This window comes from Aulostomus chinensis, chromosome 6 (genome assembly GCF_037954235.1).
Source record: "Aulostomus chinensis isolate RoL2024-O1b breed Wild chromosome 6, RoL_Achi_v1.0, whole genome shotgun sequence".
Taxonomy (NCBI): Eukaryota; Metazoa; Chordata; class Actinopteri; order Syngnathiformes; family Aulostomidae; genus Aulostomus; species Aulostomus chinensis.
Window position 1 is genome coordinate 12,230,620 of NC_141325.1, and position 23,901 is coordinate 12,254,520.

The 23,901-nt window shown below is 40.9% G+C and overlaps 3 protein-coding genes across 3 annotated transcripts in view; 2 read left to right on the forward strand and 1 right to left on the reverse strand.

Moving 5' to 3' along the window:
• The first annotated feature begins 1,584 nt into the window (after positions 1-1,584).
• Positions 1,585-17,279, forward strand: LOC147260104 (LHFPL tetraspan subfamily member 2a protein-like). Its single transcript, XM_086206507.1, has 3 exons — positions 1,585-1,691; positions 11,571-12,255; positions 13,486-17,279. Exons 2-3 carry the CDS (start codon positions 11,844-11,846, stop codon positions 13,740-13,742), a joined length of 669 nt encoding a protein of 222 aa, XP_086062633.1. The 5' UTR covers positions 1,585-1,691; positions 11,571-11,843; the 3' UTR covers positions 13,743-17,279.
• On the reverse strand, positions 15,047-22,075 carry LOC147260105 (secretory carrier-associated membrane protein 1-like). Its single transcript, XM_086206506.1, has 9 exons — positions 21,838-22,075; positions 20,070-20,150; positions 19,747-19,857; positions 19,408-19,516; positions 19,183-19,311; positions 18,920-19,079; positions 18,029-18,130; positions 17,820-17,937; positions 15,047-17,644 (listed from the first exon to the last, which is right to left on the reverse strand). The coding sequence occupies exons 1-9, from the start codon at positions 21,892-21,894 to the stop codon at positions 17,483-17,485; spliced, it is 1,029 nt and encodes a 342-aa protein (XP_086062632.1). The 5' UTR covers positions 21,895-22,075; the 3' UTR covers positions 15,047-17,482.
• LOC147260106 (homeobox protein orthopedia B-like) overlaps positions 22,027-23,901 on the forward strand; it is a 57,946-nt gene continuing 56,071 nt past the window's right edge. The window contains exon 1 of the mRNA XM_086206503.1: positions 22,027-22,144. Within this exon, the coding sequence (XP_086062629.1) occupies positions 22,075-22,144 (70 nt within the window). The 5' untranslated portion in view covers positions 22,027-22,074. The remainder of the gene's footprint in view (positions 22,145-23,901) is intronic.

Consider the following 23,901-nt stretch of genomic DNA (forward strand, 5'->3'; position numbering starts at 1 on the left):
TATAAGTGTTTTTGTGTTTTCTAGCTCAGCTCCATGTGTTTCTGCCCAACAGACACACAGCAGGCCGGGAAGAGTTTCCGGGGTTCCTCTCCTGATTTGTGTTGTCACTTTATAATACGTTAGGTTTTGATGTCAAACTTTAATTGCGTTACAGTATCAAGAAACCATTGAATCTGAGCGATTTCAGTAATTATTAGCATAAGCATTAGCATAATTATCAATTATTTATTGACATTTAGGTAACAGGATGAAAAAAAAACATCAAACTAGTGTCTGTTAGCTTAGCATAATGCTAAAGACGAATGAATGTGAGGAAACATAAATCACTCAGCCACATTAACAATTTCTCAGTTTGCTAAGAACTCAATGTCAAATGACATTTTGGATGTCTAAGTTATGTATTTTTTATGTTATAGAGATTTCAGACCATGGCTAAAAACACCGGGCAATAAAATGAAAGTTCCTCCGGGGCAGTTAAGTTAAGGGGGTACATACTGTAGTTTTAAACTTTTTTTTTTTTGGAATCAGACAGTCCGTCCAAATTGTTAGAAAACGAATGCATAGATGTTTAGGATATGTATTTTAAATTAGATAAGATCATGTGAGGACTTTGAATATTTCCTGGTTAATGAGATTCATTGGTGTGGGCAGCTATTGGTCACATTGGCTCATGTTTACATCAGCAAACCTGCGCTCTCGTCTCTTCCTTTTTGCTCAGGATGAAAGGCAGTCGATGATGAAACAATGTAGTAAATCAATTATTTATGGTTTTTTTATGTTTACAAATCATGGAGAAAATGTTACTTTTCCTAACATGTTCTGCAGTCTTTAAAAACTGATTATCATATTAACTTTGTATGTAAGGATAACACTGACATCATTGATTATCGGCTATCGTTACAAATCAGGATTTTGGGAAAAAAAAATAATGCATTCATGTAGTTATAAGGGATCATTTTTGCCCTTTTTAACTTGCCACAAGTCTTCATAATGCAAAGATGATGCACTACAATCATGTTTTCTTTGGTGTATAATCAGATCATATCTAAATTAACATATTAACATATTAACACATATAGAGAACTCTCTGCTATCAAATTCTAAAGAATACTGATAACCCCTGCTCTTTATTCCTCTGCGTTTGGAGAGAGGCAATCATATTCAATCAGGAATGCCTTCAGTTTCATGACAAACTGTAATTCTTGCGCAAAAACAAAAGTAGGAGAAAGTGCGTTGATTCTCTTGAGAAGTAACTTCCTGGCAGAAGTGAGAAGACTACTTGTATTCCTGAAAAACTTCAGCATTTTGGCGTGAATAACAAAAAAGAAAAGTAAAGGGTGTATAAATCAGTCTGGAAGCATTTATTTTTGGAGTTTATGGGAGGACGGAGGTGGCGGGATTCAGCAGCTCATTATTCTCATCTCTACAACTTCTTGTTGGTCTTCTTTCTCAGTGACAGCCGGGTTGGGGGATGGGAGAGGGAAAAAGCGAGAGAGGGTGGGTGTGGGGGGGGGGGGGGGGCGGACGACGTCAGCGTGTAGTGGGTTGGTTTATGAGAGGAGGGGAAGGAGGAAGAGGAATAACGTCCAGAAGAAAGGATCTTCAGTGAATGAGTCCGGGAAGGCTGGGCTGTCCCGGGAAGAGGAGCAGCATTTCAAAACAAAGAGCAGCTTCTTCCACTTTTACTATCCGTGAGTAGAAGACACCGTAAAAGAACCTTTCAAGAGCTGTTACTGCACTTTCCATCTCTCCTGCTCAGGTGTCAGATATGTTGTTGAAGGAATTTATTCTTACCTCCGTAGAAACACCAGTTTTCTAACTCTATAGTCAAGTTTAAGTGTTCATTAAACCACCGTTAGTCTGTTTCTGAGGAGTTTTGTTTGGATTTGTCAAAATGCAAGTGTGCAGCCACCTCAGATGTTCAAGTGTAACATCTGCAGTCATGGAGGTCATGGATTTCAAACAAAAGGAAAATAATTTTCAAGCCTGAATAATAAATCTAAACAAATAAAGCCAGGATATTTTGGAAAAGTGTTCACCTGCGCACAAACTGATACAAAACACTTTTTTTCAGGTCACATTGATTTATTCTAACTCATGTTTCTGCCGTATCAGTGTTGTCAGTCATTGTAGATTAATGCATGCGAGTAAATGACATGTTTTCTCTGTTTCGTTTTCATGGGAAAACATGTTTCAGAGACTGTACGGATGGGAAAGCTCCCCTCAAAGGTGTGGAAAAGTTATGGGAATCTTTAGCAGGAACGCTGTTTCTGGCTGCCTTTACAGCGTCGTACTCATTGGAGAAGTTGCCTCAAAAGGCAGGGGTGATACAGAGGGTACACAGGTTACATAAAGGATTGTAGTATCTGCTACCTCAGGGAATACTACTAGAACCCTCACAGTTTACAATACTTCAAAACTTTTTTGTCGTTATAAATTCCACATCTGTCAGCAGCCTTTCTCCTCTTCCTCGTCAGTCCCACGTCCTTGAAGTGCAGGGAGGGGGCCTCGGCATGAGCCACCCATGGAGCTCTGCCTGCTACACACTTCATTGTGAAGGGAAATGTTCCTACACCGTAAACTAAACAAAACCAGGAAAACGTGCAGTGTTTATTCTAGCTGAGTTCAAGGGCAGACTAAGTCAAAACGGGAATGAGGAAATCACCCTGATATTCCTTTAAACTGAAAATTAAAAGCAGAGGAATGATTCAGCCACCGTTACTTTTAACCAGGTATAACTCAGCTTTGTTGATGAGTTAAAATTCCAGGATTTCTTTGATGATCCAGTTATGTCGCCGTTGACTCCAGCGTGACTGCTAACCTGCCTCATTTTCCTCTTTGACAATCCCTGGGAGGACGAGTGCAAACTTGTTACGTGTCAGTGAATGGAACGATGACGATGAAAGCAGAGCGAGACTTTTTACAAGTTCAGTCAAACTTTATTTGTATTGCACCTTTCATACAGGTGAGTTCAGCTCGAGTACTTCTTCAATGACTAACAACAAAAAAAGAAAACCCACACACAAAAAAAACGATGGGAGATGAAGGCACGCAAGGAAATAAGTCCGCTGAAAATGTTTTGGAGTAGATTTAGAAACTTTAATAATGGTATTAGTCATAAAAATGAAGTTTGAGTAAAAGGTAAATTACATTATTATAAAAAAAACAACAGATAATAAAGGGAAAAAATATAAACGCTGATCAAATGAAATACAATAAATGTGTTAACAGTGTAAGTACAATAAAAGAAGACAGGAAAATATAGTAACGAACGTCTAGGAACCTTCTCAAAAGTCAAAAGCTCGGTTTTAAATTGATATTTCAGGATTTCACACCCCCAGATTCTCTGTTCCAGCTGTTCAAAGCATAAAAGAAAACGGCAGCCCCGCATCCCTGAAAAACTAACAGACTCAAGACCGAGAAGTGCTTGAAAAACTTGGGAAATAATTTAAAAATGAATACAGATACAGGAAGTCAACCACTGTAAGGACTTCAAAACAGATGTGATGTGTTCTCTCCATCTGGTTCTGTTCAGTTATGAATTACCTGTGGCTGATTTATAACTAAGTTGTTCATCCCAGTCAAAGCAAACAACCTCGTGTCCAATATGTAATCCTGATCTGTTGGTTTGACGATCAGATGGGAACATTCCCACCTCTGATATTGCCTCAGAAGAGTCTTTAAAATCCACATTATTCTATGAATTTGTAATTTCATGCACTTTACACAATCATTGCATTTCTAGATGGATTCTTCTTTGCATGAGTCTAACCATAACCCATGACACCTAAAACTTGTGTAGTGCAATTCTTACAATTCCCATAATGCAACTTGCTAATGTCGTTTGTTACACTGTGCCTTGCCTATCAAATGCCCATGTGTGTCTCCAAGCTAATTCATTGAAGGTTATTGAAGATATTGAGGTTCTTTAAAAGTCTTGTGTGCAGCCATCATTCAAACCCCAGAAGAAGCAAAAGAGGGAGTTAAGCGAGGCCATGTCAGGCTCGTCTTTGTGTACGTGAAATGTGAGGGTCACCGAGGGGCTTTGTGCGTCACAAATTGTGGGGCCACTACAGAGTCAGCGTCGGGAGTGAGGGGCCGGGGTGTTGCACTGATTGAATAGGGTTCGGGGCCACGGCGACCTGTCTTTTGAGAATGAAGGAGAATTTTCTGGGCCAGCATGTCTTTGAGAGCTAAAGAGTGAGTGAGGGGGCCAGTGTCAGCATGCCTCTGTGCAGCCTTTGTTGAGCAGGGTTGCACCAGATGAGGAGGGCCGATTTAATTCAAGCTTTCTTGGCATACGCACACACAAACACAAACGAGCTTGGCTCCTACTTTTCTCCGGGGAAGTCATGCGTTTTGATGCAATTATACCCTGGCTGAGTGAGCACAGGCTGGCACCTTTCACAGTTAATGGGCGTGTGTTTATTTTTGTGTTGGTGCATTAGTAATATGGACTATTATTTCAGCATGTTCTTGGAGGGCTCCTCACTGTTGACTTGTTGTTTAACGTGTTGGTGGCTCGAAGGGAAACCTCAGACTTGTTCTTGATTTACCAAAAACGCAGGAACTGTATATCGGACCCAGTGCTACAATTTGGTAGCAATGGAACGTGGACCCTGCTACTTCTCATTTAGCTCAGGAATCTCTGACAGAGGACAGAAGCCTGTGAGGAGAAGATGAAGTTGTGCTCTGCTTTCACTTGCAGCTACTGTTTTAGAGCCCTGAAGAAAAAATAGCTGGTTTGTAACATTTGTTGGACAAAGCTAGTAAAATGTCAGCAACGTGGCAATGTTTTACATCGCAAAATCCCACAAATAAATCGCAAGGTGCAAAGGTACTGGGAGGACACGATCTCTTGATTCTGTACGATCGCAATACTTAGGTACTACTTTGACTTTGATCGTGAGTTTCAAAGTATTGCATTTCAATTTTAGGATTATTAGCAATTTTTTTGTTTGCTTTTTAAATAAAGGACAGTGGATTAAAGTTGAATATGCATTTTTAGAGAACATAATGTTAAGCCAAAGAGAGTAGAGCATCTGTTACAAATAAAGCTGGAAGCTGCTCTTCTGAAACCTGCACATTAGTGCATTTAAGTAGAGTAAACAATGAATATAATGTACAATTGTATTATATAATAACCGCTTCTGAAAGTAAATTAAACTGCTTACAACAACGTTACCTCTTCCTGGTCGTATTTGACAGCTGAACCTGCTGGTAATTTAGTCTTCATGTGGACTGGGAACAACGTGTAACAACTTTATACATCAAGAGTTGTTTTTTTGAACACAATTAAATATATTTTTTTAAAATAAATCTAAAAAAAAAAAAACATGTTTGAATACTTACATGACTCACTTACTATAAGACACAAGTCGTGATTATCCATGAGAAACGTGCCCTCCTCTGTAACTCTTTATTTCACTGTTTATGGAGAAAAGCAATGACTCAAAGGATTCACATAAAAAAGCCTGCTTGTGTCATGATGTCATGATGAGGATTGAGAAAGCTTGTGTGAACGGAAGAAACTGTCCTTGGACTACATTATGACTCACTCTTCCGCTCCGAGTGTAAAAGCAGGTGGATGTTTCATTCCCTTAGGCTGTGCATTTAAGTGTGTGTGTGTGTGTGTGTGTGTGACAATGAAAGTGTGTCACATTAGAGCTTCACAGTTCTCTTCGATGTCGATTCCCCGTCACCTCTATCATGGTTTTGGGTTTCGCAAGTGTTCACATCCGCCTTTCAGGTTTCTGGAGAGAGGGTTTGATGTGTTGTGGTTCGGCACGTACAAATGATCTGTGATGAATGTTCACCAGTCAGCAGGTGGCCATTCAACGTCAAGGCTGTCAAAACATGATCTTCTCTGTCATGCCAAATATATTTATCCTGGATACAGAAAATGAATCAGATTGTGAAATTGAGAGAGTGTGTGTGTGTGTGTGTGTGTGTGTGTGTGTGTGTGTGTGTGTGTGTGTGTGTTTGTGTGTGTGTGTGCGCGCTGGTGGGTGCGTGCAGTGTATTCTTGCCAAGGACTCTGCTGGTTGCATTCTTTTATTAAAGAGGGATAGGTTTGGTCCTGCCCTGTGACGGCAATCATAGTTTCACCACACGGTTTGGTTTTATCTCTCTGGAGTGAGTTTCTGTAATACTTGTAGATGCACAGATAAATTAGACCCTTTCTCATCTTGTGATTTACCCACGTCTTGTTTGAGTAGTTTTGTATCCCTAAAGATGGCGAACCAGCCTCTAAAGTGGTTTTGGTTGTCCCCCTTGGCCATACCAGACCATGCGCAGCAGCCAAGGGGAACAGATTGCCTTGATTTGAGGTTTCTGGTTCAGAAACTTTTTGTAAAAGGGAAAATTAGCTAATGGAGACCTCCCAGCTTACATCAACCAGGGGTCATGTGATCTAAGTGGGTGATCCACTGGCTCAAATACTAAACTCCTCATCGTAGAAAAACAAAATCTCACCTCTAATAAATTGTAATTGCATGTCCACGAATGGAATTGTGTCTGTCCTCCCTTTTGCACAACAATGTGGGTCAGCTGTTCTTTACATCTCTCCACCACCCACCTTCAGCCCTCACTCAGAGCAGCAGCCCTCATTACCTCAGCACCTTGGCATGCTACCAGCACCTTCGCTTATATCTCAGACCAATTACTCTAAATTTACAACCCAGCAGCCTCCCTCTAACTAACGGCCAAATAACTGACCCACATTCGCCTCAAATCTACTGCTTTGTCTGGGTTTTGGAAAAAGATTTGGGTTCAAAGTGATTCTACGCTTCATCAGAAGAAATTTTATTGACTAGGCTGCTCGGCCAACATTTTTTTTTCTTTTTTAAAGTCTAGGTTGGCTGTTGGATTGTAGGTTTTTTTTTGTAAATCCAATGAGAGAAAGTTTGTTTTATTGCGGGATAAAGGTTGTTATGCAGAATGAAAGATTTGATACAGTGTGTCAGTTCGAGAGAACTTTGTGGGAATGATCAGGCCCAGAGATACAGAATTGCTTTACTTCTATCAGGTTTCATTTGCTTTCATTCAGGTTGTTGCAATACATAATATAACAACATATCTACAGTACCAGTAACTTAGCATCAGGGAAGACTCCATGATTTATCAGCGTGGATGCATATTTCTGTCCGTGACTCACACAGAGATCTAACAGGTCGCTGATACATATCTATCAAACACAATGAAGAGAACTGTCATGCAGTTCCTTGATCAGTGAGTCATGAATAAGTAATTCAGTACGTTATGCCTTGAAGTGTAAAATTCTCCTCCTCAGCACTCACATAAACACTAAGTTTTGACCCCACAAAGGAAGTGCCATACCAGCACTTTCCCAGAAGTCTGCTCAACAGCCAGCAAACACGTAGAAAATACACATCAGTTACGGTGGGTCGTGACCTTTGTACTTGCTAAATACATGCAGTACACTCTCACTCTCATGCAACCAAAACAACCACAAGCAGTAGAGAGTCAGAAACGCGCAAATAAAATGACTATTAGTAGTTTATGTGTGAAATGTTGACGTAAGCTGGGAATGTCTACTCAGTTATGTTGCTGCTTGGAGTCAATGACTCGCATAGTGCATTCTGGGAACTTACATAATGTTCTGCAAAGGTTCTCTAAAGAGGGTTAACGCTGAAGAACTTTACAGAACAGCGTGCGTGTTCTTCAACTACCTTTCAGTTCAGCTGTAAATGGAGCTTACAGAGAGCCACGGAGAGCTACGAGGGATGAGGTTTCCTGTGTGACCTTCATCGGTTCACACAGGGTCCCTGTTATCTCCACTGATAAGGTACGTTTAAGCTCCATCCTGTCGTTGAACGAGGTGGAGCTGCTCATTTGTGGGCATTGTAGTCTTAACAGACCAGGGCCAGTTTGGGTGGAGTAGAATCGGCAGCAAGCAGGAGACCCAAACTCTGAAACTTAACCAGTAGTCTGGGTGGTTCAAAACAAAAACTAGCAAATGTCCAAGAGGGTGTGTTTGCACAGTGAAAAGAACACACTTACGCATGATCAAATTCTGTACACAAACACTTACATAAGATGCACATTTAAAAACATCTCTGCTGTAAATAGAGCCTGTGAGTCGGTTTCACACAGTCAAGTGTGTGAAACCATACCTAGAGCAGAATGGAAACTGCGAATACAATGACAGGAGACATGGTAGTTGAGGAGGCTTGGGATAATCTTAGTTACTAGAATAGAACAGGACACACCCCATATCTTCGTCTCTAGTGTTTCTTAGCACATTCTGCATTTAGTTCTTGCAAAAAATGCATGGTTGGTGACAGTTAAGACTGAGACAAGATCACTAGACAAATCATCCTCACAATCCATGACACTGGCGCTTCCTGTTTGCTTCCTGTTTATTCTTGACGTTTCCTTTCTAGGAAGTGATGAGTGGCAACGTGGGAGATTATTTCTACAGTTGCTCTAATTTCACTCAGACCATGAGTAAATTTGTAATGCACCTTCCCATGTGCTCCTCGTCGATCTGAGATATTTGATCTCTTTTAGGGTTAACATAGAGACGCACGACTGAAATTTTGCTCAAGTTGCACAGATGGAATGAGATGACGGGGCAGGCTACTGATAGGTATCACTGTCAAACCCAACACGAAGCCTACCTGCATACACTGGAAGCACAATCGACCAAAATATCAACAGCAAAGCCACGAGAACATAAACCAAGACATGAAGATACAACAGAATCTTTGTGAACCCTGTCACACCTGCATCTTCTAGTTCCACTTATGTATGTGTGTCGTCCTGTTTTGTCAGTGAGGATGTTTGAGCTGCAGAATGGTGTGTGTGCAGAGGTTGACACATTCATCCTTTGAAAGCTTCCTTACAAAATCAGAGTTTTAAGGCGTAAACACAGGGTTTGTGACTTTCTGTGTAATATGAAGCCTGTTGTGGTCAAAGACGCTTCCTTACTGGGAAGAAAGGGACATTTGCAAAGGCTGAGAATGGATGTGCCTGACATTACTTTTTTAACGCTGTTGAACAAGTCTTAATTTTTGAAAAATTGATCTTGTGTTTTCTTGAGATAATGAGCTAAATGACCTTGTAATCGTGAGATGAGTTTAGTTACCTCAAGATAATGCAATAAATAACTCTTTATTTTGAGATAAATCCATTTAAAAAAATAATAATTACATGCATGGCCGTTCTTGGCTTCTGTCAACATTCATTTTCATAGTTTTTTCCTTCAATTTTAATGCAGAAGAATTTTTTCTCATATAAAGTAATGTCGGCAGAGAAATCGAGTCATAATGGCTTTGACCCAATCACTTTTTTGATGACCTGACTGAAAAGAGTATTTGAGACGCAACTTGCAAAGTTAAGGACTTGCATCTTGGGACACAATGACATGAAACTACCTTTCCCAGTTCATCAGTTAAGATGTAAAATATTAGTGTTGACCTTGTTTGCGCGTTCACTGTTTTAAGACTCGATTCACACGACTGCATGTCAGAGACACGTTGTTATACACATCAGAGTATTTTTATATATCTGGAGGGAATCTCTCAAACCTCATACCTGCTCCTCTGATGTTGTCATGTCTGCGACTGTGTTATTATGACCCAGTTTCACTGTTTTCCACTACAGTCGACCTCAGATGAATCAGTCAGCCTTTTTAGCTTCTTGAGATAAAACCCTTACTTTGTGGCCTGGGAAATGTTCTGCCTTGAACTGCCTCAGATGCTATCAGACAACGTACAACATCCCTGATTGATGTGGTGGGTTGATTTAGCATCCTGAGTGGAGGCTGGCAGGGGTGTTATGTGTATAATCTAATATCCTCCTTCCCCTCAGGGCTTCAGCGTGACTCCAAGCACTTAATGAAAGCTCTGGTGCTGAACTTTTCATCACCTACAGAATAGTATGTTCAGCAAGAAGCACAGCAATGATAAACCATGTCTTATCACTGTGACAACCCTCCTTCCCTTTTCAAGTGAAAGTGATGAATTCATCAAGCTGAGTTAAAGGCTGATTTCTACAGACTTGTAAAGTTTTGCGCGAAACACATTTGATGACTTACATGACCGACGATAGGTCTGTCCAAGAAAATCCCTCAAATCACCTTAAAAAAACGTACAAATGAAGAAATCGATAGCAAACTGAGAGACATTATCATTTATCTCAACAGCTACAAATGTATTAGTTTAAATAAGAAGCAGGAGAAGAATAACTTGCAGTATAACGCTATCAATATAGTGAATAATCTACGATGTATGTATGTATGTATCTGTGTAACTGGGTAACCAAAGTAGAGCTGCACAATGAGGGGAAATTAATCACAATATGACCAAAACTGCAATTCTCATATCACAATATGCAGAAGGCTAATTGTGACACAAAATACCATTTTAAATGAAGTACTGTGGCGCTGCAGAGACGTCCTGCCAATACATCCTCCTTGACAGACTCAGGAAAACATCATTGTTTGATACAGATTCCCACAAAATGACGCTCTAATCCTAATGATGTAAAATGAATATTCCTTCAGTATCGCAAATCGTATTTTTTCAAAATCAGTGAGCCCTAAATTAAAGTATCAATCAGAAATATCAGTTCAGAAATGCTGATGTCAGATAGTTTGCCCAAGAGCTCCAGGAACTTTATTTTATTCTTCTATTTGCAATGTAAAATATCCTGTTCACTATGTACCTTTCACTACTCACTCTTATGTAAACACCACATCAAACTGAATTTGCGTCTCCTACTGGCCTCTCAGTCTAGTCGGTCAAAGATTTGTCAAATGTCTTGGGGATCATTGCCATTTTACCCACTTATGCATCACATATACATCATAGTTCATCTCCTCCGGAAATCCTGTGAGTGGGTATTTCATGACACCAGCACAGCAGGGATGACCTCCACTGTGTTTAAACCAGATCCCGCATATTTTCCTGCATGTATCATGAAGCTGGATCATGACGTCAGAGGTCTTCTGAGAAACCTCTCTGCTCCCACAAGACCCGCGAGACCTCTGATGTCATGGCCCGTGCGACCACAGCAAAGCAATCGCAGCATAGCAACGGCATCGTAATCACAACAGAGTAATTAGATATTTGATAATCCTGCCTTTAATGACTTGTGTACTGAATGTTTGTGTGTCTTCTTGACTCAGCAGCCGTGAACCTGTACATGCGTTCCGCCGTGTGCTGTAACTGATCTGTGCTGCCGGCTGCTCGGTGGCATGACAATCAGTTCTTGTCATGTTACAGATAAAAATCAAACACACAATGTGGTAGAATGTATGAGTAACATGACGGCAGGATTGTTGACCCCGTGTGTGATTCATCGTGATTCGCACTCTGGCTTCAAGTCACCAGACATCTGGAAGTATGTTGTACGTGGTACACTCACAGCTGCTTGATAGGGATTTTGGAGTCTATGTGGCTCTCTCTGGTGTTAAGACTACACATCAGACATCCAGCAAACACAGCCCGATGATTCACCCTTGCTGTGGTAGCAGCCTCTTGTTTACAGCAACAACTTGATATCTCTGATGCAGTTGTAACCCTCACGCGTCTCTGTGTCTGTAGGTGGGCTGCCTGGAGTGCGTCATGGCTGAGGGAAGCTGCTTCGGTGCATTGTAGCTGCATGGGATGACCAGAAACAGACCTCTACTCTACAGAAAGAAGGAGAAGAGGTAGAAGGCGAAACATTCCCTCAGAGAGGATAAGATCAGCAGTCCATCTGGACCTGGATACGCAACCTATTTGTCAGGACAGGAATTCAAACTACTCACTCCCAGTGTTTTTACAACTTTAGGAATAAGGCTTTTGGCTGTTTTCCACTCAGAAAGTGTCTACATCATGTGCCATGTTATCGTTACATGCCGCTCTATGCTCTGGACACTGCTCAGCATCGTGGTGGCCTTTGCTGAGCTCATTGCCTTCATGAGTCCTGATTGGTTATTGGGATATCCTCGGGCTCATACCAGCGTAGGTGGGGAAGAAGTGAACCCGGGAGAGTACCGGCCATCCCTTGGCCTCTACAGCCGCTGCCTTCGTCTGCCGACCCAGAGAGGAGGGGTGAGCTGTGGGCCGTACGCCGGGTCCTTCACAGAGGTGGCCAGTGGTTTCTGGCAGGCTGCCATGTTGTTTCTGGCAGCGGGAACATCAGTGCTCGGGGTCGTGGCCTGTATCTCCATCTTCAGCTTGTGTTTCCAGAGTATTCTGAGGAAAAGCATATTCAACATCTGTGGTGTGCTCCAAGCGATTGCAGGTGAGAGATGATTGTGTGTCTGCAGATCTGCAGTTCAGTCCTCCACTCAGAGTTCAGCGAGTTTTATCTTGAGGTTAATCAGGAGGTATGAAGAGAGCCTCGGCCGTATCTCGTCGACATCATGCTGGGGATGCGAGTTTGGGCTCTGCAGCAGGTGTGAGCGACATGACCTTTATTACAGCTTACAAATGATTATTTTTACACTCTTTCTTTGGCCTGTCCTCATAGCTGAAACAATTTTAAACTGACCAAAAGCAGTCGGCAGTGCTATAGCCTGCCAGGACAAGAGACATCCTAAAACACAACATGCAATGTGAATGAGGATCTACTTTTAGTCACGTCTGATAAGACGTTTTACACCGTGTATGGGCTAATGTATCACTTCATAAAGCTGCTAAATATTTTCTCTGCACGTTGTCTTGGATTTTCCAAATTTATTGTGCTTTAATTTATGAAATGTTCTTACCCAAAAATGTGTTAGTTCTAATTTAGTCTCACAGGCAGGAAGCAAAGCCTGATGGTTATTCATTGCTCCTGACATCTATTGTGCACCTCTTGTAACATTACAATCTTGTCAAGCCTGGGTGATTGCCAGTCCCAAGTGCACAATAGATATCAGGAGCAGGCTTCTGCTCCGCTTCCTGTCTGTAACACACACACACACACACACACACACACACACACACACACACACACACACACACACACACACACACACACACACACACACACACACACAAACAGCACTTAGTTTGTGCTTGAACAAATTTGTGCATGAGAACATTTCATGAATGAGTCATTGTGAAGATTAGAACACTTGAACATTCAACAAAACGATGGTTGGAAGTGTGATGAATATGAGAAAACAACAGAGGTAGAGAGGGGCAAACTCAGCTACTCCTCTCCTGCTACCTCTAGTTCAATTCCAACTATTACACATCAATGCAAGTACACACATGGTTTCAGAAACATGTCATAGCCTTCAGGGGATTTCACTGTTCCTGTCCAGTATACAAGTTGAAACACATGAGTTTACAGGTTGCCAACTTGCACTTCTCCGGCTGTAGATGTATCATTATGTGACATCACTGTGGGGGGGGCGGTCATCTCAAATCAAATTTTTGACAGCTGAAACTCCATTGAGTCACCACGCTTGCAGCTGCGGCACTGATGTTTACATATATATATGTGACTCACCCCCCTCCTCTCATCCTCTCTTCTGCCTTACAGGCCTCCTGCTGATGGTGGGTCTCATGCTGTACCCGGGCGGTTGGGGTTCCGAAAAAGTGATGACCTACTGCGGACCCGAGGCTTTACCCTTCAGGCCAGATATGTGCTCTCTAGGCTGGGCATTTTATGCAGCGATAGGAGGAACACTGGCAACATTCCTGTGTGCTGTTTTGTCTGCACAGGCTGAGATTGCCACATCCAGCGATAAAGTTCAGGAGGAGATTGAGGAAGGGAAGAGTCTGATCTGCTTGCTCTGAGCCTTCACAGTTTGTTTTTTTTGTGATACCCAGGAAATAATTTCCTTAAATTATTTTCTTACCTATTCATGACAGATACCATGATAAAGCTCCTGTGCCATTCTGTCTTGGAAACCACTGCAGCCTAGCCTAACTGATGTTACCAAGGCAGGGGAGAATTTAGCAGCAGGCTAAGGAACATTACCTGTAGGCTCATTTACTAATAATCTCAGTTCAAACAAACCACTGAACTGCATAAGCAAATGACACTGGCAGTGAATGTTGTCAGTGTGGATGAAACGGAGCGGTTTGGTTTGTGCTATCATGTTTATTCACCTGCAAACCTCAAGGAACCACTGAATATCAGCAGCAGATGTGTCCACTAACGTGTGTGTGTGTGTGTGTGTGTGTGTAATGGACATTAATCTTTGGGGGTTGCCCACGTGTTCTGGTTTGTAGCTACAACTGATAAACCACATTAAGAATCATTCACTTCAAACAGGAGTTTCTGCTGTGAAATGGACTGTTTGTGCCTCTATTGTAGCTAAATTACCTTGAATAGATTTGCAGGAAAGGAACAGAAACTTGCCATATGTGTCACCGGGGATGTTTTCTCACAGTGAGACAAGCAGGCAACAGTTTATCAAGTTTTAGAAGAGCTGGCTTTGTGAATTTGCAACACGGTGTACTTCAGTTTTTTTTGTTTTTGCACTTGTTATTTTTGTCAAACAGCTGCAGATGCTGCTGTGAGATGATTCATGTGACTGCTTTTATTCATTCTAGATGATGTGTGCAATAACTCAGCTCTAACGTTGGCAGTGAAAGTGAGTAGATGAGTGTGACACCAGAACCTGGTATCACAAAGTATTACCTGTCCTTGCTGAAATGAATAGTTCCTCTGCTGTTTTTGTTACATTAACAAGAATTACAGCAATTGCAGCACACTGTTTCAGTATGTATGGAAGTTTTATGTGCCTGGAGTGAAATACAGTTTGTTTTAATAAATCAGGTTTTCTTTAGTATGCGTGTCTGTGATAAATGTGCAAATTTATGCAGACGTATTTTTGTTGAGGAAACACTGACACCTAGAGGTGGAAGGTAGGAAGCATGAAAACTAGGGTGCGACGAGGAGGGAGTGAACGTTGACATTTATGACTGACTTCTATTTTTAATAATGGAGTTTAACTTCATTCAGGCCTCAAAAGACAGTTGGCGTCACTAAAGTTTCACATTAAGTTATTAATGTTATGTTAATTTAAGTCGAAAAGCGAGCAACTCACACACGACGCACAAATACTTCCTTCAAAAATTAAAAACGTCCTCGAGACTTTTCTTTCAAATTTTATTTCATGTTAATACCATAAATATACAAAACTCAAAACTATTTCACATGCGACAAAGGCCAGACGAGAGTGCATTCACTTTCTTTTTACATAATGATTGATAATTGGGATCAAATTCTTGAAGTTTACAAAATGTACAAGTGTTCCTCTTAAATTAGTTTCTTCTCTGATTCAGTGAAACAACACATGGTCACAGGTCAAAAACACAGTTTGGTGTTAGCACACGTCAAACACGTTCTTACTGTCGACCAGCTTGCAAAATACATCAACGGATTAATTCACTGTGGCTTGTCTTCGTAGAACAGCTGTTTAAAACTAGCTACATGGGAGTCATATGGGTGTATGTGGCAAAAAAAAAATACATAAATGATATTTTCAAAGTAAAATATAATAATAAAAAGAAAACAAACTGAGTTTTAAAAACAGATCTATATGGACATTTTGGTAGATTTCTCACAGCTTTTCAGGACATACAGTAGAATAACACTTGAGGGTGAAGTCTTTAGTCTTTCATACAATTCATTCGTACGTTCCACACATGCACAACTTCAAGAGTCCAGTTGCAAGTCACATTTTGTTTTTAAGCTAGCTGATGGTATGATCATGTCCTGTCAAAAAACAAACAAATCCCAAAACAAAACAAAAACAACAACAACAACAACCCACAAACATAAAATCAAACGAGATGCAAACAATTTAAATTACACCATAAATAAAAACCACTATGGTCAACATAACACGAGAAATGTGCAGTAAATTTTCAAATCGACATTTGCAAACAGGAAAAAAAAAAAAAAAAATACTGTGTTGAGTATAGGCCTGATATTTCATGACCAATTTTCAACCTTTGACTTTTTAAACACTTAAATGTCCAGTCTCCACATTTGCAACAACAGCCGCGCCAGTCATGACACCCTCAAACACTGCCCCCCCACTACGATGTGCAAACACAAACGCCACCCACGTCCATACTCTTAGTAACAGCAGTCTGTACAACTTTGTGCTGAAAACACCATCGATATCAATTCATGTATCCAGTCTTTTTCTCATCAAATGTTTATCAATCCTGATATCTTCATTTTGGCTACGAGGGTTCGGTCATCTGAGACTGACACGTGAAAATTAAAGGATTGACCTTTTTGTGTCTGTGAATATGAAGAATGTTAGTTTATGTGTGTGTGTGTTAATCTTGAAGATAACAAACCGCTTTATCACGGTTAAGATCAAGCCCTGTGGGAAAAGGCAGATGATATCCTTCACTTCCTGCTATCGGTCTGTTTGGTGATCTGAAAAGTGTCTTTTTCAAAAGAGCAGGAGGCTACATTTTCACAGCAGCATTAGATTTTAACCAAATGTGATGAAATACACATAAAAGTTGGTTAATATCATACTTACATAAAGGAAAATTCAACAGTTTTCCTCCCTTTTTAGTGCACCAGGCCATAAAATCCTCTCAATAGGATCTTGTTTCTTTTTTTTCTGCTTTTTTTTTTTGAGGTGAGAGCGGAACTACTGACCAGAGATGTTCAGTGCTTTTTCACAAATAGATCCATCCATCATCAGCTGATGGGACATGCAGTAACCTTACAGCTCACTTCTCACGCAAACTGAAAATAAATAACTGAAGTAAACCCTCGGAGGCAGAGGGAAAAGCTAATAGTGGACCGAATGACGTTGCAAAGAAATAGCTACCTCGTCGAGTACGCTACACATGCTCGTCATTATCATGCTGTCGAATCTTAGTAAGTCACACAGATGCCACACAACGCCGTCAATCAGCAAACAGAATGGGAGTATTTGTTTGGCTGTCATTTCTCGGAGCACCTCGAGGGTGAACATACAGACGTGTTACTATTGATGTGAATTTGGGTGACACCATATTGAAAACTGTTTTAGAAGCAGTGATGTTCAAGGTATAATTTACCTTTCAGATCTGAATTACAGAGCAGCGGATTTAAGAAAAAAAATAAAAATAAATCCAGAGCAATGCTTTTGAAGAAATGAACCTTCGCACCCCGATTCAAACATATACTGTACTTTCAATATGTGAGCAAGAAAACAGAATCTATGTGCAAAACACCAGAGATCCTCCAGTAACCAGGCAGATGGCTGCTTGGGGGCAGCAGGATGGCTGACAAAATAAAGTACGGGACAGAAGAAGAGGGGGAGACGATGGAGGGGGAGAAAGAGTGGAACAGATGTTGGATTTCAAGTGAATCTGGACAACTCTGGCCGCTTTCTGTGTCAAAGGAGCGTGTGTCATTTCTGGTATCTTAACAAGAAGAATAGCAACGATTTAACCAAGGAACAAGCTGGGCCAGAGTTGTCCATCTCCAACTTTAGGCTGTTTGTATATGCTTAAAAGTGTGTGTTCATGGGTGTGTGTGTGTGTGTGTGTGTGTGTGTGTGTGTACGTGTTCATGGATGAGCTTTGAAGGCCCCACGGGCAGCGTTGGATGCAGCATTAGCAGCAGCGTTTGCAGCTGCAGTCTGAACTGTCTTGTTCGACATGACGCCAGTTGCGAACTCCTGCTGAGCTTTCTCAAAACTAGCACCGGTGGTACGGTACAATGCGTGCACCTTAAAAGGACAGGAAAAGAAGTTAGAATCGCCAGTGTTCTGAAAAATTCGCATTATAGAACAGTTACATGTTCACGGAGTGTCTTTGAGACACTAATGCTAATTTCTGTATCTTGGGTGATCTATTGACGATAGCAAGTGGTGCTGACACGTTGGAGTAGTGTGTGTGTGTTACCTTTTTAAACATGATGAGCGAGCCCACGGACAGAGCAGTGAAGAGAGCTGCGATGAGTAACATTATGATGCCCACTGGGACACTGGTGTTCAGTCCAGTTAAAGCTGAAATCCAGCCACTGACAGCACAGAACAACAGTGTGAGTCCAGGGTCCTTCAGTAGAAACTCATGTGGGAACAGAATCAGGTTAGGGCACTAAATCTACTCACCACGTTCCCCAGTCAGCGATGCCGATAGTCTGTAGCACATGAACTCCAAACTGGCAGATATAGACGAAGAAGAACACAAAGAAGCGGAATGAACTGTCACTCCTGTGGTGGAGACAGAGAGCAAAGTAGTGAGGAAGAACTACAACAGGCTGGTCAAATAGTAAACCTTAAAAATGAATCCTACCTCCTTTAACCTGTCAAAGATGCTTTTAGTCTTTTTGGTCATTTCCAACCTTTTCATAGGTATAAGAAGTTTTGGAACTACTCTTTCTTGTATATGCACTGTGCACCAGGAAAACTAGGAATGATGAAAATTCAGAGAAGAACGTTTTTTTTGTGAGCTCTGAATTTGTGGGCGGATACTTCCCGAGTCATGATTTAATTTTTATAACTTTGACTAGTTGTCACATAAATATCTTCATATATATTTTATCATCAATACAGTTCAAATTAGGGATGCAGAAGGATTTCAACACAATCAGTGTAGGCAGATATGTCATTTTTTTAACGATGGATCACGTGTTGTTGAAGCCTCCACTGTAATCATCATCAACGGTGAGAAAACAAGAAAAAATATGATTTTGGACCATTTCCAATGGGGGGAAATAAAAAACTTACAGCACGTAAAATGAATACGAATATCATATACACTTGTTTGTATACAGAAAATATTGTTGTAAATATCAGCCTTTCTGCCAAAATCAATTGTGAAATATCTGCATATTTGATACAGTCAACACAAGGGGTTTTAAAGGCTGGTTACTGTGGTATTGTTCATCGCTAATGTATGATCATGATAGCGTTCTTTCTCAGCCCACTATGACTGCGCATACGCATCTGCACCGGTCTACCTCAGCAGAAGCTGGTTTATCCTCTCGTGCATCTGCTTACCTGAAAGCCCCGTAGAGTGGTCTGTACCAGCAGACAAAGGAACAGGGGGTAAACAGCAGGAACCAAAGCATGGCCAGGCCAAAATCTACACCACGGGATGAATCCACGCAGAACCAGGCCAGACAGCCAAACATGTTCACAAATAGCGTGCCTGCATGAACTGGTGGGAGGAAAAAAAACAACCCAAAAACCAAAATAAATGAAATATCTGTTTTTTTTTTATGGAAAATTGTGTTTAATAGCAAAGTACAGTATCCACTTACACATCCAGAGGTTGTACATGATCTTCACAGTCTTTTGGAACTCTATAGGAATATCCACTGCAATATCGTGGTAGAAACATGGCCCGACGGGGAACTTCTCTGGCAGAGGAGGCCAGTTATTCTTCCGGCCTGTGAGGACAATGACAGCAGTGTTCGGATGATATTGACATCATATATTTGATCATTTTGGGTGTAATAGAGAATATATAAAGCTGACTCACTGACCTGCAACTCCATGGGATTGCAACTCTCTCTCTCGACGGTCAAGCTCTGCTGCTTTCTTCTCCAACTCCTCCTGCCTTCTCAACAACTCGGCCTGTGCACGTGCCTGGTCCTAAAGTTCACACCGACATGCGTGTGATATTCAACCAAGAAGTCTCACATTAGGATTGGAAAAGCATCTCCTTTTAGAAGTAATAACTCTGAAATGGCACTGCTGTATTCATCAATCTACAATTTAGCCCTCATTCATCTTGCTTTTTACACCTTTTGTGTGAATAAAGATGTTGAGACACTACAGATGGGTTCATGAGCACATAATACGGCTGTTTTGTGTGTAAATACCTGAGTTTGTTGTTGTGAGTAAGCCGGTGGCTCTTCTGTAGGCTTCATGATGGCCGGTTGTGTGTTTTGGGCGGGTGCAGGAACAGATTTGGGGGCATTTCCGGGTGCTGCCTGTAAGCAAGCATACATTCTCTGTAAGATTTATGCATGTGAAAGACAGAACTCTGGATCAAAACTGTAATTAGGCCACGCAGTCATATTTTGTCAGTGAAATCCTCTGTGACGGAGAGGTTGAAGAGAAAAAGAGGCTAGTGGATAAAACGAGGTCAATGACTCAGACGCACAAAAAAAGCTCACACAGACACTCCTTGGTTTAAACTGACCGTTCTGGCATCTGTGAAGGGGTTGTATTCTTCTAGACCACCAGGAGCGGCAGACCGGGTCACCTGTGTCACCGAAGGATCCTGCAGGGGGAAGAGGACCACACATGATGTTGGAGGGAGAAACAAGAACTACAAAATCGAACGCCGATTATTGTTGTTGTTATTCAACTTGAGTGAATAACCACAGCTGATGAAACATTCAATATCTTCAACTTCACATCCACTGGGAAGTTATTATATTTATACTAAAAAGTGGCGGGATAGAAATCAGACAGTAGAATGTGAATGCAGCACAAACAATGACGAGATATTACAGTAAAATATGGGCACTTTTCATCTTCTAGCAATTCAAAACACTAACTAGAGGAAAGGAGGTCAAAGAAAGATCTCTTCCTTGTAGCAGCCTATTTCCCCCAGACATAAATGGGTTCAGATCAACATTTAGATAGGATTGGCCAAATCTAAATCTTAAAATGCTCTTTGTCTGAAATAAACACTGATTGAAATACCATTAAGATCCCAAAAGAAATCTTGGTGAGCTTAGAAATGAGCTGGCACAAAATCAGAAATGTATCACAATGATCACATTCGTCTCAACTTCTGATTGTCGCAAAATAGCTCCCTCTTTACTTGTTTTTCTTCCAATGCACAAAGTAATACTTTCTACTGTTATTCTCAATCTGGACACAAAAACTTGTACTTCCTTGTTTTATTACTTAGCTTCTTTTACCCTCTAAAGGGGATGAAAGGAAAACCGGTCAATATTCAGCAATCTCCAAATGAAAAGATCGTTCACATCAATCAAGGTAAAGACTGTTTTTCCGTCCTTCATTCATTCATTCAATACCTGTAAAACTTTTCCTGCAAATGGTTGCAGGAACCTGTCAATCACAGGGTGGATAAAAAGAGAGGAGCAACCGCTCACACTGTCACACCAATGGGAATTTTAGTTGCCCATCAACCTAACTTGGGACAGCAATTTTTCCTGTGAATATGAAAAGGATAAGGGGCAAGGGGGGGGGGGTATGATTTTAGAATGTGATTTTACAGATTAACAGTCCACGGTTGTGTGTGGTGGAATTAATTTAATAGGAAGCACATCAAACACGTTTTAATAATCTGAATGAAAAAATATCTAATAGAACCTAATTTAGCCTTTTTACGATGTTGGTAATTGCTACTAGAAAGGTGAAAGAGAGAGGAGTAAGATGTGTTAGGAGTATCATCAGTGTAGGTGTTGTCAGCGATGGTCTGGCACTGTATTGACATTTGTAACAAGCTAGCAAACTTAGGACACAAGAATAATGTTCATCACCAACGATGGATATCGGCCCAATTCGTAAATAACTTTAGGTACACAATGTCCGGAATTGACGCTTATCACCCAGTTGGCTATTTTAGACTGCTAGCAGGTGTGATACTACCAAATGTTTATTGGTGTTAGTGGGCAGAGCTAACCGGCTAGCATCCTATGTCTTTGTTCTTTAATATCATGGTCATTGTTACACCATTAAAAACACATGAGCTCCAGCAACACAGTCAGCTAACGGTATATAAGGCTTCCTTTAGACCGTGACCAGACATATATAGCGGAAAAGATACGATGTATGTTGTCAATGATAATTGGTTAGCTCTGCTACCTAGCCAAAACCAGGGAAAACCTCTTGCTAGCTGTGTCAAGCTACTGAGTTAACAGCGATGCTAAAGTAAGATTGGCCTCTATGAGCTTTCATGCATAGCTGGCTAGCTAGCAAGCAAAGTTAGCTACCTGAAAAGGATTGTTGAAGTCCGGGTCTGCGAACGGGTTGCTGTCAAAATCGGACATTGTACAGCCTTTCAGATAGCGGTTTCCTGTGTTCTTTCCAGAATCGCCAGGGAAGATTAGGTTCCTCTATTTAGCAACCTTTCGCCTCTGCCTGCAGTCTACTCCGCCTCCCACTGATGGAGACCCCTTTCCTAGCAAGTTATCCAGTAGCACAAAAATGGCTGGAGAGGAGGATGCGTGATGAACGGCGGAACCCCAACACCGTCTACGTCACAGTTTCAGCACCGCGGACAGCATGACGTCCGCACAGGTACGACCACATCTGCACTCATGACACCTTTTAGTATTTAGTCAGAGAGCCAAAAATCAAGATGCAAATGATTGCATGCATCTTTGTTTGTTTGTGTACATGAAGTAACAGAACAACTGTATAATTTAGGAAAGCCTGAAAAACTAATGAATATCAACGAGATATCGGAATGGGTTCCCTTGATGATGAGGAAATGCCACAACTTTAGAGTGACGCAATGATACGTGTTAAAATGAACTATAAAACTATATTGTTCCAAAAACCTAAAATATTGGATCTATTAAAGAGGTCCTACTTACTGTATGCTAGCTATTCAACATTGTTGCTTTGACAGATATCCAATATTAGCAATCATTGAAAAATTAAAATTTACTCTCTTTACACTTTGAAAAATCTTAGTAGGCACACATGCTAAAACTCTGCTAGGAGGTTTTTCCTTTCACCCACATTTAAAGTCAGGATTTTTACTTGAGGCGTGCATAGAACACAAAAGAATCATTCTCCAGAAAACATCACATGTATGAAGCAGTTGTAGGGTGTATGTTTGTGCTTTTTTAGTCCTCCGGCCATTTGTTTCCTCAGACATGCAGTGGAAAAAAAAAAACACACACAGAGGGAATTTAAATTCACTGCAAATTGGGAGAAGTATTTAAACATAACTGAACCTAAAACGCAAACGCCAACCACTTTGCTGCTAAAGTTTGCTAAAATAAACCAAAAAAATAATCCCAGATGATTTCTCACCTTCCTTACACTCGCTTCTCTAGATTTCAAGTATTCACATTTTACATTATTTGAGCAAATGTAGATGAAATACCATAAAAAAACAAGGATCACGGAAATTCTTTACTCAGATGTCAATTTATTGTACTTGGCTACTATGTAGCTTCCCTTTTTTTCTCCACTTTTTGACTTGGTTAAACACCATTGCAATCTCCTCCACTTGATTATGATGATGATGTTAATGATGATCATGATGTTAATGATGATGAGGATGATGATCTAGGGAAGCATCTGCTGCATCGACCATCTTGGTGCACCCAGACTGCCTGTTTCATGATATGTAACAATGACATCTTCCTCGGCAGCAATCCCAGACAATTAAATCATTTTATCTCACTCATATAAGAAGTATCCTGAGTGTTGATGTGGCGTGTGTGTGCGCGCGTGTGTGTTTTTCCCCATTGGCACTGCAAACCTGATAGTTGCCTAGAATGGCCACATGGGGGAGCTACGATCCAATAGGTCTCCTCAGTCACTTTCACAGAATCCTTTCTCATTTGCCATCAATTTATTTTCATTCAAACGAAGGGTGACCATGTGAAGAACATCAGATCAGTTGACAGCCTGTAAATGTGATTTAAACATTTAAGCACCATTTACCCAGATTAAGTTTCAATTGGAGAACAAATGCTATTAGGTGGAAATCTTACAGTATGTGGTAAATGATGGAGTTTAAGATATTCCCATTTTATTGTTAGAATCTTATTGGTCCTATTGGAACAAAGGCACTATGTGGTTTTATTGCTGCCTGACATCCAGTACATTTAACTTATTTGGCTCTGCTAATGAGCAACTTTCATACTGATAATGTGTTCTGCCTTATATACTGTACCTATATCCTACTGTGGCACATTGATAGACTCTAGATAAACACAGACTGGACTCATTATAATTCAGCTCCTGTCCACAAACACAAACACTCTCACACACACAAAATGAGCATCGGTTCCTTCCTTAATCTCGTATTAATGGAC

Coding starts and splice junctions, on each gene's coding strand:
- LOC147260104 (XM_086206507.1), top strand. CDS start 11,844: ATGTGCCATGTTATCGTTACATGCCGCTCTATGCTCTGGACACTGCTC. Junction 12,256..13,485: donor TGTGCTCCAAGCGATTGCAG/GTGAGAGATGAT, acceptor TCTGCCTTACAG/GCCTCCTGCTGATGGTGGGT.
- LOC147260105 (XM_086206506.1), bottom strand. CDS start 21,894: ATGTCCGATTTTGACAGCAACCCGTTCGCAGACCCGGACTTCAACAAT. Junction 19,312..19,407: donor GCAATCCCATGGAGTTGCAG/GTCAGTGAGTCA, acceptor TTGTCCTCACAG/GCCGGAAGAATAACTGGCCT. Junction 19,080..19,182: donor CATGTACAACCTCTGGATGT/GTAAGTGGATAC, acceptor TCCTCCCACCAG/TTCATGCAGGCACGCTATTT.